At 37.6% G+C, this 17,923-nt stretch overlaps 2 protein-coding genes across 2 annotated transcripts; one reads left to right on the top strand and one right to left on the bottom strand.

Annotated features, from left to right (window-relative positions):
• Positions 1 to 3,040: 3,040 nt before the first annotated feature.
• Positions 3,041 to 8,668, bottom strand: LOC149165572 (uncharacterized). The gene is made up of 4 exons (XM_089429864.1): positions 8,656 to 8,668; positions 7,028 to 8,120; positions 6,327 to 6,909; positions 3,041 to 3,289 (listed from the first exon to the last, which is right to left on the bottom strand). Exons 1-4 carry the CDS (start codon positions 8,666 to 8,668, stop codon positions 3,041 to 3,043), a joined length of 1,938 nt encoding a protein of 645 aa, XP_089285990.1.
• A 1,346-nt stretch (positions 8,669 to 10,014) lies between these two features.
• On the top strand, positions 10,015 to 15,237 carry LOC149165571 (uncharacterized). Its single transcript, XM_089429863.1, has 4 exons — positions 10,015 to 10,593; positions 11,931 to 12,043; positions 12,137 to 12,258; positions 14,861 to 15,237. The coding sequence occupies exons 1-4, from the start codon at positions 10,152 to 10,154 to the stop codon at positions 15,027 to 15,029; spliced, it is 846 nt and encodes a 281-aa protein (XP_089285989.1). The 5' UTR covers positions 10,015 to 10,151; the 3' UTR covers positions 15,030 to 15,237.
• The last annotated feature ends 2,686 nt before the right edge of the window (positions 15,238 to 17,923 follow it).

The raw sequence follows: 17,923 nt of genomic DNA, 5'->3' as shown, positions 1-17,923 counted from the left end.
CTAGTGCACAAACTTCACATTCAAAGTGTTCACCCTTAATATTTGAAAGGCCTTCTACCATCATTTTCTTTTGTAGTAAAATTAGTATATTATGATTTAAGTGGCCATACATTTGATGCCAAATATCTATATTTGTCATGCTTATCGATGTTAATGCTTGATGCCCATTCTTCATTAAGTCCAACTTGTATAATCTTTCAACTCTCACTCCTTTTGCAACAACCTTGTAGTTGTCCCACATACCCTTTACCAAACAATGTGATTTCACAAATTCATCTTTTAAATGTTGATCTGTAATAGTAGAGACTGAAATCAAGTTCTTATTTAGTCTTGGAACATACACCACATTTTGAATTTCTTTTTCAATCCATTAGGTATAGTAACACTCATATCACCTTAAATTTTAATTTCATGTGATCTATTATCTCCTAAATAGATATGTGCACCATTATTGACTTCATGGTATATATCAAACCAATATCTTTTGCATGACATGTGGATTGATGCACTAGAATCTATGAACCAAGCATTATAATCATCACTTTTTGTTGATAAAGAAACATTGGACACAAACAATTTAAGATTGCTAAAATCATGATTGATTGCGTCATCTCTATCAACATAATTTCTTGTATGCCTTTGTTTAAATTGATCAAACCTTCTTTTCATGTAATTATTAGCAAACTAACTAGCTTTTCCACAATAATAACACATATCATCTCTACTTGATTTGGCATTTGACCTTAATGAAGGTGTACCTTGAAATTATTTTACCTGTGGATTTTTAACTTTATTTTCCTCCTAGTGTTTGCCTTTAAAGGATTGCTTCCCTTTAGCCATCAATGCTAAATCTAAATTGGGATATTTCTGATTAAGGGTTCTTCTTCGCTCTTCTTCCTGCATAAGTATATCTGCCAACTCATCAAATGTTGCAGCCTTCTCTCTAGCTGCAAGACCAGTGATAAACATATGATATTCATCAAGAATTCCATTTAATGTGACTGTAACCAAATTGGTACTAGATATTGTTTCACCGATGTCACTCAATTTGTCTTTTAGATCCTTAATTCTGGAAATAAAATTACTGATAGTTTCATTTTCTTCCATATTAATTGAAAGAAGCTTACTCTTTAAATATAATATTTAGTTTGTATTCTTCATCTCATACAAACCTTTGAGAGTGTGCCATGTCTCCTTGGATGTTTTTCACTCTCTGATGTGTGGAATAATGTTGTCCTTAACGGACATTCACAAAAGCACATTTTCTTTGTTTTCCCATTGCTCCCAATCTTGAATTGCAAAAAATGTGGGGTAGGGGGCTCTGGCTTGACTTCATCTCCAGACACAATCGTCCATATATTGTAGCATTCCATCAAAGTCTGCAGCCTAAGCTTCCAATTTGCATAATTTTCACCATCTAGCTTGTTAGAGTAAGATAAATAAGATTTCACCACATTAGCCATGGTACTAAACTTATGAATCCTCAAGTACCAATCACCAAATACCAATTTTCACAACTTCAATGTCTAATTTACTTACTCCTTAATCACAAATAATAAAACCCTTTTTTTAATTAATTTATTTTTTAATTAAAAGTTTAAACTAAAAATTTTCAACAAGATCAATCTCACTTACTTAAGGAGCACTCATATTCACAGCGAAAACAAAAAACATGTCTAAAAAATAATTAGATATTCCCAACCACAAAATCTAATATCAAAATATAAAAAAGGATGCCTTGTTCACTAGTCTAGAGATATTACAGCGAGTGTTAGCCAAAGCTTGCCCCACTTTTGTTCATGCACACAACACAAGAAAAGTTAATTCACAACCAAAATAAAATGTTTCAAAAACTGTTCAATATTCTCTGCCACAAAATCTGATACAAGAAGATAAGAAATATATCTTATTCACCAAAAAATAAAAGCTTTCCCCATGATCTAGATGGATCTTGTAAGTCAAGTCGAAGTTTTCTATATGACCAAGATGGTCCTAGGTAGCGAAATTGTTCTCGACTTATGCAAAAATTTACCATCCCAGTTGCTCGCGAAATCAACATTAAGTCGAAGAGCTCGACTTACTGATTTGGGTGGTATCTTTGTATTTGCATTTGGCCTCAGTACAGGGAAGGAAACATCCGTTGAATCTTTTACTACAATGAGGTAAAAGTCAAAGTTACCTCAGAACAAAGTCAAATCCACCAGGTAGTTCATTTACCAAATTACTATCAGTTGATATGTTTTACTTGAGCCAAAAAATAGAGCGCCATGTGGGCCAATGAATGGCTGCCACATGGCCTCTCCATAGCATTTTAAAAGTTATTTATGAGTGCAGGGTTCTAAGGGGATCGAACTCGCAACCTCAACCATCTCATACAAACACCTTTACCAACAAGCTAGCTACATGTTCCTTGCAAAAGAAGGGCGCAATGTTGATGCTAAGGGAGGTAAGGTTAAAAAATATGGGAAAATAATTGGCGCAATGGTAAATCGAACTATGGAAAAACATATGTTATGGGAATTACATTGTTTAATGTTTAAACCCTATGTTATATCGACCATGGTTTAAATCTAAGGCAGAGATATAGGTTGCCAACCTATAAGAAAATAAAATGGCGGAGTTTTTAAACGTGACATCCGAGCATAGATACAAGCCAACAGAGTTTTGGATCACGTGGCATGCCAGCACAGAAATAGCCAGGCTATGTGGCATCGAAAGTGCAGTGAAGGTGGCATGTCAGCGTAGAAGGCACGATGTGGCATGGCAGCACAGAGGTGTCACACCGGAAGTGAAATGGATGAGGCATGGCAGCACAGAGGTGTCACACCGGAAGTGAAATGGATGTGGCATGTCAGCGTAGAAGGCACAGACTTAGCATAGTAAACACCCTGAGAAGGGATGTTAATTGATACGGGTTATACGGATGACAGAAGGTTAATAGAAAACCAAACCACAACGCAGAGTTGGCACCGCTATGTGGCAGTCCAACAGTGCAAAGGAGTACGCAGTTTAGGGTATGTACATAGACGAGTTGTTATAACTAACAACTAGACAGTGCCAAGGTCATGTAAGGCGGTATGATGTGTGATGGCACGAAACTGACTGGAGCAAGGCTCGGTCTAGTGACTTGACAGAGCCATGGTGGCACAACAGGATCAGATGGCAAAGGTGGCATGGCTACGTCACCTGCCGAAGTCTCAATGGACCGCAATCTAGCCCGCTTTAATGTTTTGATATGGTAAATGTGATACCCAAAGTTTTTGGAATGATAGCCAACGAAAATGCCACCCTAAGTCATAAACCCACTTTGTTAAGTTTTTTATGCGAAGTCATAAGCATTAGAAACTTAGGATTAAGTTTAAAAATGGTGGCCCAATGTTTTCATTGCATATGGTTTGTCAAAATAACGACGTTATCTCGAATTTATTCGAATAGCCAAAGTTGTAAGGTTGTTAAAAGCAAACTCCAAAATTAGCATTGGGATTTAATATAAAAGGAGGTAGTAGTACCATCCTAAGGAGACATGATTCAAAAGATAGATCCAGGAAGCAAAAGGTGAGTTTTTTAGTGAAGTTTCTTTCAGAGGAAGTCTAACAAGCCAGAGTGTTGTCGAAGTGCAGTTTAAAGCACCAGGAGGTGTAAAGCCATTGCATCATCCAGAAGTGTGGAGCAGCTTGAGGTTTTGGTCAAGCTAGGTTTTGGCTTTCCAAAAGCATCCTGAAGCTGATTTGAGCACTTGAAGAACCAAAACGGGGGTTTTGGCACATTCCAGATTCAACGAAAACATTTTTTCATCAACAATAGCAGCAAATTCTGTTGAAATTTGTACCTGAATTGTGTCTCACTTAGACAAGTAGAGACGAGGTAAAAATCAATGTATTGTTGAAACTTGAATACTCGATTTCAGTAGAGGTCAGAGTCAAAGTTATAAGACTCTCTATTTTGTTGTAATTGACAAGTCGGTTGTAGGTTGTCAAGTAATTTTGTGAGAGTTCTCTGAAGGAGAACATTTCTAGTCTGAGGGAAATAGCCGCAATTGAAACAACTATATTTTTGTACCTCTTTCTATCCATTGAAATACAAGTGGCCTAGCCTTTTAGAGTAGGGCCCAGAGACATATCCTAGGAGGGGTGAACTCTGTCAACAATCTCGGTGTCTTTCTTTTTTACGTTGCATGTTTACAGTTGTTGAGTCCTTTATGGTTAATTTGCTCAACTAAATTAAATTATTGTTTAAGAAAGACCCATTTAAAACTTGCCCAGTGTTAGGTATCGATCTAATTCCGCAATTTTAGATCACCCCACTGACTTGTTTTGGGGCTATGACAACTCCTTCTTGGGAATCTTCAACTCGACTTCCTTGGTAGCAAAAATCTCCCTCCAGCGAGCCTCGCTAACTATTTTTACAATGTTGTATCCCTAATCGTCCTTCATACAAGAAAACTTCTCCATGTAGACTACACATTCACAACAACTTTACTTACAACAAAATTCTCACACACAATGATGTAGCAATCTCTACCTTCATCCAGTGCACCCTTCACTAAAACCTTTACGCGTTGCACACAGACTTCTTTGTGACAAATCCTGAGCGATCTCTCACATTGATCGCACACATAAAAACCTCACACTCTCAAAGCTCAACCTTCCTCTCATACCAAATCAAAGTTTCACACTGAAAAATTGATCATTGCATTATCAATGAATGTTATTTATACAAAGAGATGAAGGTTTTGGATTGTTGTGACAATGACTTCTTAGAGAAGCTCAAAAAACTATGGGACTATATACTGAATGAATTTAATGCGGTTGGTAAAGGTTGTTTTGAGTTATTGTCTTCCGACATTACAAGCTTGCTCCCATGCACTACCTCCCTACTGCCTATGACGATTTACTCACTGCCCTCTCATGGCTCCACTCCAAAGTGACGAAGAGAAATAACAACAATGGAAAATATGGGGATCCATGGCTTTAGTCCCACAGTGACTTCTCCAGAGTGTTTCTTGCAGGTGATATCTCTGACAAAAACATCGTGCATCATATGATTGTGAACAACCACACCTAGAATCATATTTATTTTTTGTTTGCGAGTGTGGATCTCCACACTTCGTGTTATCTCAAAATCAGACCCTGATAGGCTGCTGGTCAGGTTGACTCTAAGTAACTATTTCAAACCTACTTTAGGCTGAGGCTTAGCCTCCTCAACCTGAGAGGGCTCTCTCTGGATGGGTTAATGATTTTGATTAAGATAAGATGGCTAACTCTTTGTGAAATAACTGAGACAAATATGGATGCTGGAAAAACATTAAACAAGTTTCCATTGGGCCTATGGAGTCAACAACATCTTAATAAACAATGATCTTGACTTTACATAGAAGTCAGGGCATTCAACATTTGAATATTCAGAACACAACTCATATGGAACCACAGTTTATAAATGCATACAGGAAATCAGAGCACAATCAGTGAATTCTGAGTGATTATACATTTATACAACTGTAAAAATTAAGGAAAAGACAAGATCACACATTCTGAACATAGAAATCCTTCATGAATCCTGAGAAGTAAAGCCAAATTATATTACTGAAACTCTGTCTTTACATAAGCCAAATACAATGCTCTGTCATAAAGTTTTCCAACCTCTATTACATTGCTGTTTCAGCTATATATAGAATTCTTATTCTAACTGATCGAGATTCCTCCTCCAGCATGAGGGGAATTCGATAACTACCTCTAATGACACCTATCAACTATTTAACTAACTAATAAATACAATAAAGTGCTGACTGGAGCTTTTTTAGAGTTCTAAATCTACTATGACTCTAACTCCATATTATATGCATGATGGCTTCTCCTCGTTCTTTGACACTTGGTCCTCTTTCAGTTTGGCTGAGATGGCTGAGATGGGTATTTAATGCCCCATGTTGACCTTGGATGTTGAAACTTTTTAACTGCTCAGAAATATTAGGAGGTTACCCTTGCTTCTCGGCTTCAGTTTTTCCCAAAATCTTCGAATGCACAGAAGCATGTTCTTTAGCCTTTAATTACCCAAGATGTGGAAGACTGCCACATCCTTGATGCGTTGTAAGCTTTTTTCATGAACATGTGTACAGGCAAAAATTTCTTGCAGGCAAATCGTTTGATATATTTTGAACTGTGATAAAGGGGCTTTACGACAAAAATTCAAAATTGGATTTGAATATTCAACCCTTTTAAACATCTACCTGTCTTGACCTGGTTGACTGTTGTTTGCTCCAGCTGATGTCTTGCATGCCCTTTAGACGTTTCCCTTTCAATTTGCATAAAAATGCATTTGATTATTGATACCTTAGAACCCTGTAAAGTGACAGAAGATATATCTGTATCCAGCTGATCTTGGAGCCAATCAACAACTATTGACCATTCAACCTGCTTCCCTAGAAGTAGCAAACGAGTGTCTGGGGATCGGGCAACCAGCTTCACAACAAACTTGAGCAAAGTGTAACGCTTATATGAACTCATTTGGTCCCGGGAAACAAGTAAATTCATAATTCCTAGAGGAAAATTTTCGAAACCAAGAAGAGCTATCTCCTGCCTTGTCATCTGCAGGGAATCATTCAAAAGCAGTAATCGCGTCAGCAAAATCAGGAGATTATTTAATTCATTATTTACAGCCCTTTGCACAAGTTCCATTATATCCTGCAGCAAACACAAACTGAATGACTGGTTCTGCCAGCTACAAAATTCCAGTAGCGTAATGACTTCATCTTGATCTGGGCAAGTCTCAATCAAGATATTAGTATACAAACGATGCTTAAAGACTGTCTCTTTCCCATCCCTTGGTAAGGGAAATAGTTCTCCTTGTAGCTGGTTTGGATTTGGAAGAACCATCCTCTGCTCAGCATCATTGTTCAACCCAGATGTATCACAACTACGCAAAAGCAAAGATACAATGGAGTGCAAGCATGAGAGATCCTGCTTGACATCTTGGAGGTTAAGCTTTGTGGCAAATCCAATCAGATGGCTAAATATATTTTTTTCTTTGCAACAAATGTTCACGCTGCTCTGGCCCAAATCGAGCATATTCCAAAATAACCTTGAAATACTTATGAAGATAATATTTCGGTGTTGTTCCATTTTTTAGAAGTGCAAGAAAAACACCGATCAGATCGTCTACACAGAAATCATCCATTGTAGGGGCACTAGAATCTGAAGACGACGGATGATGGCAAAATTTCACAGCATACTGCAAAGCCTGTACAAGGAGAGTGGAAAACACCTGTTGAATTTCATCAATGGGGCATTTTAAAAGGTAATCAAATATCCAATTTGGTTGTTTCACCAATGCATAAATAAAACTCTGACAAGCAACAGGACTGTGTTCAAACATCCTACACAAGAGAACCTTCCAATGAGGCAAATCATCTCGGAGATTCTGATGTGTGTGCAGGTACACCCTGAATAAAAATTCAGTTACCAAAAATATATTCAACTTTGCAAACTCATCTTTAACGACATCAGTCAATATAACTCCTGCCCTTGTGCCACTTGGTCTCTCCACTTGCTGATTGATAAAACTTGAATCTATCAAATCAATGTTTGCTTCAACCAATTTCAAAAGGAACCGGAAATAGTCCTTATCCAAGAGATGCATCTCGTGTACAAATTTCAAATTTTCTTTCCACACACAAAGGTGAATTGATGGGGGCATCTCTATATAAGTATTCTTTTCTGTTGATTCCACTTGCTGGATCTCTTTCATCAACGTGTCTCCATCTTCATTTTTTATGCAAGAATTAGCACTTGGTGCAAGGGAATCCAAAAAGACCTCAGATCTTGCTCGTTCATACAGAAGCATATATGCACTATTTGGCTTATCATATTCTTGTGGAGAATTTGTTTTGAGGAAGTTGTCATAAACATCAACAGTAAATTTTCCTCCAAAGCAATCCTTTTCTAAATTTTTGAGATCATATGCTTGAACTTGCTTATCATCAAATGACATCCACCCTCCAGTTCCTGCTCTCCGACAATTGAGAAGACCATCTCCAGGGCGTTCCTTTATATATGAATAGTAATGCCCAGCAAATGTCGTTCCAGTGTGAACAACAACACCAACAAGATCATACTGAGAAAATGAATCTGGTATGGAAACACCAGGGACAATTCGATTGCCTTCACTAACAGTTGTATGCTCACTGCTAGCTTCTTTTGTTTTCCATGCCAGGTGTACCTTGCTCCAAAAATATTTCCCTTTGTTCTTCAAGATTGACCCATCGAATGATAATATGTAGCTACAGCAGTTTCGTAGCGCGCTACGAAACTGCTGTGCATTAGGCATCACCTACAGCAGTTTCGTAGCGCGCTACGAAACTGCTGTGTAATTTCAAAAACACAGCTTACATGCCAAATTCGACTGTCTTGAGCTTCTTTATCTTGAAATCTCCTTCTCATCTGCCTTGAAACTTGTTTGCTCAAACTAAGAATTGGATCAAATGTCTATTGCATGAACACGACCAAGATCAGCATGAATATGTCCAGGATCAATTAACTCTTCCCTTACCTTTTTTCTTTGAAATTTTGTCAGTGATAACACTTCGCACAAGGAAAATCTCATTATGTGGAGTGCGTATTTCCACACTCCACCATGGGGCTTCACTGGGGAGAAATACCATACCACGTGCATTCATATTGGCGGATATATATTGCGGAAAAATGACATAATATACTGAGCATATAATAGGGGGGAAAGGGTTTTTAGATTGGAACATATAAAAAATGGAGCTAAAAGTTAATGAAAAAATACAAAGGGGTATAAAAATTGTTAATGAAAAATGGATACATACAATATCTAGTGAAAGTAGGGGTTTTTTAAATTAGGAAGGTGTATTGGGCTCATATTGTAGGGGGTTAAATAATGTGATTTTTAGAGGTATTTTCCAATATGTAGTCAATGTCAGAGGTTCATTGAGTAAAGCGTCCATGCACTATGCACTCAATTTTTTGTGTAAGCCAAGAGCATCTCAGACACTCTTGCATCCACTGGAAGCATTTAATTTAACAGGGCAAATGAAAATTATGTTTTAGTTCAGTTAAAAGAAAAAATATTTATGCTAATTTTAGTTTAGTTAAAAGGAAAATTGTTTATATGGCATGAATGCAAGTGCAGAGCTCCACATTCCGCAGAATGAAATTTTCATCGTGCACAATGCAGAGCTCTGCATTTGCAACAACAAAAAACTCCAAAAATTATCAAAGTTTTGCACTTCGCAAAATGAGATTTAAATCGTGTGAAGTGTGGAGCTATGCACTTGCAAACAAAAACCACCAAAATTACCAAATTCAAACGAAAAATACAAAAACCTCCGAGAATTAAACCACTTCACTTATCCATTTTTGTGAACTCAACCAATAAAAAAGTGAATTTTTAAGAATATATGATCTACTCACATTCTTAGAATATGTGTTCTAATATACATGGAGGTAGCTTTTCCCCCATACCCAAACTCAATATTCGTGTAAGATGAGAGCATCGCCAGCACTCTTGCATCCACCGAAAGCATTTAATTCGGTAGGGGAGATGGCAATTATATTTTAGTGCTAGATGGAAATTTTATTTTCATTCTACCTAATTTAGTTTTATTTTTTCGTTCTAGTGTGGTATTCAACGTTTCATGTTCCTAGACATAAGATTCATAGCAGCCCAATTTTCTATAATTGTCTTAGCACAAGTAGCTAACACAACACCAATAAAAAAATGTGTTTTTTTCGGCACCACTTTGTTTAACTTTATCCATTGTTATACCTATTTTATATACTTTTAAATTTCACTATTAAGACTATTTACGCCGTAAGGCGTTTCCTTATGAAATGAACTGCACAAACTGCTTTCGTGTAAAGATATGTGCCGTTCGATTTTGTTGTTAGACGATTAGGTAATCGTTAACCGTTGATTTCAATTGAACCATGCCAGCCGTGAAGCTTGTTACTGGGTCGTTCAACATTCCACGATGTTTCGTCTCTCTGGCTCACTCTGTATCGGAATATGCAAGGAAAATTATAGGAAGACATCCATTCAACTCCTGTATCTCTAGTTGGGCTTCAGGTCTGAGAATGATATATATAGAAGAAAAGGACTGTTATAAGGACTGGTAGCTGACAAGGATTTGAATAATGGGAGGCCGAAGGCTGGCAGGATTTTGCTTGAACAGAATTGCAACGCATGCCAGGACTCCCAGCGAAGCGAAACCCATTGCAGAGGGGCCTCGCAGCAACATTGCTGATAATCATATCGCAGACACAAAAGCTACGCTGCAGCAGGATGACCATCATGCCTACAATGAGGCGACGAATTGGGACAAATTTGATGAAAATTCTGCGAGCAGGAAGATAATGGTGGTGGTGGATTCCAGCCCTGAAGCCAAGCGTGCTCTGCTGTGGGCTCTCTCCCATACTGTGCAGGGGCAGGATACTCTGGTTCTTCTGCATGTCATTCGTCTATCCAGGCCCTCCAAGCCTCCTGGTCTGTCAATCTCATCCTATGTTTTCCTAAATACAATATACAACATTTTTTCACTAGATAAGTCCTTCATAATCAATCAGGAATTTCTGCTCAGTTTTCCAATTTTTCTATAAGTTTTGTATGTGTTTGGAAATTCATGGTCATGGTATTTAAGTAGACCATTTTTCTGTGATAATGCTTGTGAAACTTGGATGTTCACAGGTTTGTTTTCTCTCCAATCAGACCCAACAGCACAAGGGTAGAAAACATGGGATGGCTAATGTTTTGAGTTAAAAATTCGTCTTAAGAGAGCTAAGTCTTGTTTAGGAGTTACAGGTAGCAGTGTCCCAAACGCGACTTACTGACGAAGTTTGAAAAATAGGTTTTATCGAGTACAAGAAATCTTGATCCCAATTTTTTCAATAATTATTCAATTGATCATCAAGCTATAACTGAATCACATTTTAATGAAGCCCTCCTGGTTCCAGAAGCCCATGGAGGCAAATTTAGCAAGTGCAGCAATTCAAAGTCGTTGGATGGTATCAGGTTGTGGCCCTGCAGGGCTGGATTGCTTGTTTTCTGCAGTGGAAACAGGTCTTACAGCCTGAATTTATGTAACATTGGAATAAGCTGTAAGACATAGCATCTATACTTTTCTCCATTCTAAATTCAGGGAAATTTTTTTAAACGGTAGTCAAATTTTTACCATAAAACATGTTTGAAAATCAAAATTAGATGTTAAAAAGAGCATAAATATATTCCCAGTCATCAAAAACTAAAACTTTGAAGTTTCTGGATTAGATCATTTCAGCAAATAAATTAACCATTACAGCTGAATTAAAGTCCAAAATAACTTTCTTAAAAAACGTTTTCCAGAAAGGGCTGAAATACTGTGCGTTATCCTAGACCAACAAATATAGTTGTAAAAGCCAATCAGTCACAACAGTGGGCTTTCTGAGTTGTCTATCTATGTACAAATTGGTAAACGGTCCCTTCTATGTCCAAATTGAATGAGGCCTCAACAGTTAGGAATTTCTAGCCTGTCAGGTATTTGTCAGTTTGCTGTTGTACTTCTACCAAGACATTGCATTAATGTTTTACAAAAGGTTTTGCAGTGGGGTTGGTAGTATTGCATTGTTTTGGTTTTTGTCCTCTTTGCATTTACATCTCAAAATGTCTATAGATGAAGGTATTTGCAAAAAGGATTTCCAATAAATATATTATAATGGTGTTACAGTATACACAAGATATTGTGTCACATGGTAAGTTATTCAAGTTAGAGGTGGCAAACTTTAGTTGAATCATTTGCAGACTTTCTATAATGGTGTTACAATATGGACAACATGTTCTGTCAAATGGAAAGTTACTCAAGTTGAAAGTGCCAAAGTTTAGTTGAGAAATTTGCAAACTTTTTTAACAGTATGTGTAATCCAAGTTTCCATGCGCTGCAGGGAGCATTTCTCCTAGTCTCAAAGATCCACGGGAATCAGAAAACCAGATTGCTCAAACAGATTATGAGGTTCCCAACAAACTGAAAATGCTCTCCAAGACAAAAAGACCAGAGGTATGTTAAAATAGTTGACACCCATTCATTCATAGACAGAAAGATAGATGGATGTATTGCATCTGGAAAATACTCACTTTGAAGAAATGACAGGTAGAGGTGGAGGTACTGGTGGTGGAGGGGAAGGAGAAAGGTCCAACAATAGTCTCTCAGGCCAAAAAGCAGGGAGCATCTCTTCTCATTCTGGGGCAGCGAAAGCCATCACTTCTATGGAGGTATGTTGTAACTACCTTAGTCAAAACATTTGCATCACAAAAGTTTGAACAATGACTACAGTAATTCTGAGACTATTCACATATTAGATTATCCAACAATCAAGGAGTATCATATATCAATTTGGTGTCTGGTTTAGCAATATAAATATCATATATCAATTTGGTTTTTGGTTTGGTAATGACTTTAAAATTAAATTATTATTACCATTAACTAAGATTAATCTGCTTCTTTTCCATGTTCAATAAATTACTTTAATTTATCAAATTGTACTAAGAAATCATATATATTACATTGTTGATAATCATATCGCAAACACAAAAGCTACGCTGCAGTAGGATGACCATCATGCCTACAATGAGGCGACGAATTGGGACAAATTTGATGAAAGTTCTGCGAGCAGGAAGATAATGGTGGTGGTGGATTCCAGCCCTGAAGCCAAGCGTGCTCTGCTGTGAGCTCTCTCCCATACTGTGCAGGGGCAGGATACTCTGGTTCTTCTGCATGTCATTCGTCTTTCCAGGCCCTCCAAGCCTCCTGGTCTGTCAATCTCATCCTATGTTTTCCTAAATACAATATACAACGTTTTTTCACTAGATAAGTCCTTCATAATCAATCAGGAATTTCTGCTCAGTTTTCCAATTTTTCTATAAGTTTTGTATGTGTTTGGAAATTCATGGTCATGGTATTTAAGTAGACCATTTTTCTGTGATAATGCTTGTGAAACTTGGATGTTCACAGGTTTGTTTTCTCTCCAATCAGACCCAACAGCACAAGGGTAGAAAACATGGGATGGCTGATGTTTTGAGTTAAAAATTCGTCTTAAGAGAGCTAAGTCTTGTTTAGGAGTTACAGGTAGCAGTTTCCCAAACGCGACTTACTGACGAAGTTTGAAAAATAGGTTTTATCGAGTACAAGAAATCTTGATCCCAATTTTTTCAATAACTATTCAATTGATCATCAAGTTATAACTGAATCACATTTTAATGAAGCCCTCCTGGTTCCAGAAGCCCATGGAAGCAAATTTAGCAAGTGCAGCAATTCAAAGTCGTTGGATGGTATCAGGTTGTGGCCCTGCAGGGCTGGATTGCTTGTTTTCTGCAGTGGAAACAGGTCTTACAGCCTGAATTTATGTAACATTGGAATAAGTTGTAAGACATAGCATCTATACTTTTCTCCATTCTAAATTCAGGGAAAAATTTTTAAACGGTAGTCAAATTTTTACCATAAAACATGTTTGAAAATCAAAATTAGATGTTAAAAAGAGCATAAATATATTCCCAGTCATCAAAAACTAAAACTCTGAAGTTTCTGGATTAGATCATTTCAGCAAATAAATTAACCATTACAGCTGAATTAAAGTCCAAAATAACTTTCTTAAAAAACGTTTTCCAGAAAGGGCTGAAATACTGTGCGTTATCCTAGACCAACAAATATAGTTGTAAAAGCCAATCAGTCACAGTAGTGGGCTTTCTGAGTTGTCTATCTATGTACAAATTGATAAAGGGTCCCTTCTATGTCCAAATTGAATGAGGCCTCAACAGTTAGGAATTTCTAGCCTGTCAGGTATTTGTCAGTTTGCTGTTGTACTTCTACCAGGACATTGCATTAATGTTTTACAAAAGGTTTTGCAGTGGGGTTGGTAGTATTGCACTGTTTTGGTTTTTGTCCTCTTTGCATTTACATCTCAAAATGTCTATAGATGAAGGTATTTTCAAAAAGGATTTCCAATAAATATATTATAATGGTGTTACAGTATACACAATATATTGTGTCACATGGTAAGTTATTCAAGTTAGAGGTGGCAAACTTTAGTTGAATCATTTGCAGACTTTCTATAATGGTGTTACAATATGGACAACATGTTCTGTCAAATGGAAAGTTACTCAAGTTGAAAGTGCCAAAGTTTAGTTGAGAAATTTGCAAACTTTTTTAACAGTATGTGTAATCCAAGTTTCCATGCGCTGCAGGGAGCGTTTCTCCTCGTCTCAAAGATCCACGGGAATCAGAAAACCAGATTGCTCAAACAGATTATGAGGTTCCCAACAAACTGAAAATGCTCTCCAAGACAAAAAGACCAGAGGTATGTTAAAATAGTTGACACCCATTCATTCATAGATAGAAAGATAGATGGATGTATTGCATCTAGCAAATACTCACTTTGAAGAAATGATAGGTAGAGGTGGAGGTACTGGTGGTGGAGGGGAAGGAGAAAGGTCCAACAATAGTCTCTCAGGCCAAAAAGCAGGGAGCATCTCTTCTCATTCTGGGGCAGCGAAAGCCATCACTTCTATGGAGGTATGTTGTAACTACCTTAGTCAAAACATTTGCATCACAAAAGTTTGAACAATGACTACAGTAATTCTGAGACTATTCACATATTAGATTATCCAACAATCAAGGAGTATCATATATCAATTTGGTGTCTGGTTTAGCAATATAAATATCATATATCAATTTGGTTTTTGGTTTGGTAATGACTTTAAAATTAAATTATTATTACCATTAACTAAGATTAATCTGCTTCTTTTCCATGTTCAATAAATTACTTTAATTTATCAAATTGTACTGAGCAATCATATATATTTCCCTCTGGCCATGCAGATTACTGATTACATGGGCAGGAAACAAGAGATCTGATGGAGCTGGAATGGTGGAATACTGTATCCAAAATGCCCACTGCCTCACACTGGCTGTGAGAAGGAAAAACAAAAGAACTGGTGGTTATCTCATCACTAGCAGACGCCAGAAGAACTTCTGGCTACTGGCCTGACACCAAATTCCCCACAATTTCTGTTACTGTTAACTGTTACTGAGCGTAGGGTATGGTCAGTGATTTGGATTTTGTGTTTCTCTTTGTATTTTTAACCTTTGAGATAATCTCATGTGTGTGTACATATAGGCTGTGATTATTTCTATGGGGAGAGCATATAATTATTCAGAGAATCTAATGCGTTGGGGGACTGATGAGTGTGTTTGATCCCTTTGACCACTGCTCCTGGACAGGATACTCATGTCTTGCCATGAAAATTTTATATATACATAGAAATTGAAGATGCTTTTAACACCAATGCCTCGCGAGACTCTTATGATGCCTGCCTCTTTTTCATCTAAAATTATTACAACCTTTTAATTATTACACCTTAAGGCGTTTCCTTATGATTACGCCGTAAGGCGTTTCCTTGTGAAATGAACTCCCCAAACTGCTTTCGTGTAAAAATATGTGCCGTTCGATTTTGTTGTTAGACGATTAGGTAATCGTTAACCGTTGATTTGAATTGAACCATGCCAGCCGTGACGCTTGTTACTGGGTCGTTCAACATTCCACGATGTTTCGTCTCTCTGGCTCACTCTGTATCGGAATATGCAAGGAAATTTATAGGAAGCCATCCATTCAACTCCTGTACCAGGGGTTGCCAATGGTCTGGGATTTGGGAGAGGCTAGATGCATAGAGATTTGGGAGACGCTAGATGCATAGAAGATGGTTGGCTGTCGATAGAGCCCTCATCATTCAACCTTTTTTATTCACCGTGTCACTGTGCAAGATTGTAAGGGCTTTAACCGTAGAGATAATGCTTTTTTTTTTGGGCGGTTCTTGCTTGTTTGGTTTTGACGCGATTTTTATCCGTATCAATGTGCTGCAAACACTGTGCTTCTCTGTCAAAGCCTTTGCACGGAATTTAGTAAAAGGTTACATGATACACGTGACGAGGACGAAGAATAAGGACGTGCAATGTACTGATTGGTGAATGGTATATTCATTTTTTTTAAGGTATGCTACTTACTGGTTCTGCGCGCTCTTCGACAGCCTCGAAAGGAGAAAACATTCTAATTCGATTTCTCAGTCTCTGCAGTTACATATTCTGAAGGCATGCTTGTTTTGCCCTTGCGATTTTATTTTGTATTTTGTGGTTGTATGGAGGGCAGAAGAGTCGTTAGAGATAAATTCTGTGTAGCCCATTGTGAATGGAGGTGAAGATATGAATTTGTTTTTCAATTTATAATATATTCAGATATGTTATTGTAATAAATTTGTACAGTGAATTTTCATCAAACAAGAGATCTGATGGAGCTGGAATGGTGCAATACTGTATCCAAAATGCCCACTGCCTCACACTGGCTGTGAGAAGGAAAAACAGAAGAACTGGTGGTTATCTCATCACTAGCAAACGCCAGAAGAACTTCTGGCTACTGGCCTGACACCAAATTCCCCACAATTTCTATTACTGTTAACTGTTACTGAGCGTAGGGTATGGTCAGTGATTTGGATTTTGTGTTTCTCTTTGTATTTTTAACCTTTGAGATAATCTCATGTGTGTGTACATATAGGCTGTGATTATTTCTATGGGGAGAGCATATAATTATTCAGAGAATCTAATGCATTGGGGGACTGATGAGTGTGTTTGATCCCTTTGACCACTGCTCCTGGACAGGATACTCATGTCTTGCCATGAAAATTTTATATATACATAGAAATTGAAGATGCTTTTAACACCAATGCCTCGCGAGAATCTTATGATGCCTGCCTCTTTTTCATCTAAAATTATTACAACCTTTTAGTTATTACGCCGTAAGGCGTTTCCTTATGATTACGCCGTAAGGCGTTTCCTTATGAAATGAACTCCCCAAACTGCTTTCGTGTAAAAATATGTGCCGTTCGATTTTGTTGTTAGACGATTAGGTAATCGTTAACCGTTGATTTGAATTGAACCATGCCAGCCGTGACGCTTGTTACTGGGTCGTTCAACATTCCACGATGTTTCGTCTCTCTGGCTCACTCTGTATCGGAATATGCAAGGAAATTTATAGGAAGCCATCCATTCAACTCCTGTACCAGGGGTTGCCAATGGTCTGGGATTTGGGAGAGGCTAGATGCATAGAGATTTGGGAGACGCTAGATGCATAGAAGATGGTTGGCTGTCGATAGAGCCCTCATCATTCAACCTTTTTTATTCACCGTGTCACTGTGCAAGATTGTAAGGGCTTTAACCGTAGAGATAATGCTTTTTTTTTTTGGGCGGTTCTTGCTTGTTTGGTTTTGACGCGATTTTTATCCATATCAATGCGCTGCAAACACTGTGCTTCTCTGTCAAAGCCTTTGCACGGAATTTAGTAAAAGGTTACATGATACACGTGACGAGGACGAAGAATAAGGACGTGCAATGTACTGATTGGTGAATGGTATATTCATTTTTTTTAAGGTATGCTACTTACTGGTTCTGCGTGCTCTTCGACAGCCTCGAAAGGAGAAAACATTCTAATTCGATTTCTCAGTCTCTGCAGTTACATATTCTGAAGGCATGCTTGTTTTGCCCTTGCGATTTTATTTTGTATTTTGTGGTTGTATGGAGGGCAGAAGAGTCGTTAGAGATAAATTCTGTGTAGCCCATTGTGAATGGAGGTGAAGATATGAATTTGTTTTTCAATTTATAATATATTCAGATATGTTATTGTAATAAATTTGTACAGTGAATTTTCATCAAAACCCCTTTTCTTCAGTGCAGCTGTTCGAAATCGCAACAGCTTTACCTTTAGAGATGATGCTTTTATTTTCTTGGGCAGTTCTTGTTGGTTGATTTTGGAACAGGTGACGAGTACGGCTCGGCAATGAGAAAGATGAGACGGGAAGCTTTGGTTTCTGTGTTTTTTTTTCTCTGTCTGATTTA

Source organism: Pinus tabuliformis, chromosome 5_1 (genome assembly GCF_031772625.1).
Source record: "Pinus tabuliformis cultivar Carrire ecotype Pingquan chromosome 5_1, CPIR1, whole genome shotgun sequence".
Classification (NCBI taxonomy): Eukaryota; Viridiplantae; Streptophyta; class Pinopsida; order Pinales; family Pinaceae; genus Pinus; species Pinus tabuliformis.
The sequence above is the reverse complement of the archived record's forward strand: the minus strand, read 5'-3'. Positions and strand labels throughout refer to the sequence as shown.

What these genes read in the sequence shown, in the direction of transcription:
- LOC149165572 (XM_089429864.1), bottom strand. An exon ending in CCAGAGCAGCGTGAACATTT is followed by an intron (nt 6,910 to 7,027) that starts GTTGCAAAGAAA and finishes GCTTTTGCGTAG; the next exon opens with TTGTGATACATCTGGGTTGA. An exon ending in TCACTTTACAGGGTTCTAAG is followed by an intron (nt 3,290 to 6,326) that starts GTATCAATAATC and finishes TTTATGACTTAG; the next exon opens with GGTGGCATTTTCGTTGGCTA.
- LOC149165571 (XM_089429863.1), top strand. Translation starts at nt 10,152, where the DNA reads ATGGGAGGCCGAAGGCTGGCAGGATTTTGCTTGAACAGAATTGCAACG. An exon ending in CAATCAGGAATTTCTGCTCA is followed by an intron (nt 10,594 to 11,930) that starts GTTTTCCAATTT and finishes CATGCGCTGCAG; the next exon opens with GGAGCATTTCTCCTAGTCTC. An exon ending in AAGCCATCACTTCTATGGAG is followed by an intron (nt 12,259 to 14,860) that starts GTATGTTGTAAC and finishes CTGGCCATGCAG; the next exon opens with ATTACTGATTACATGGGCAG.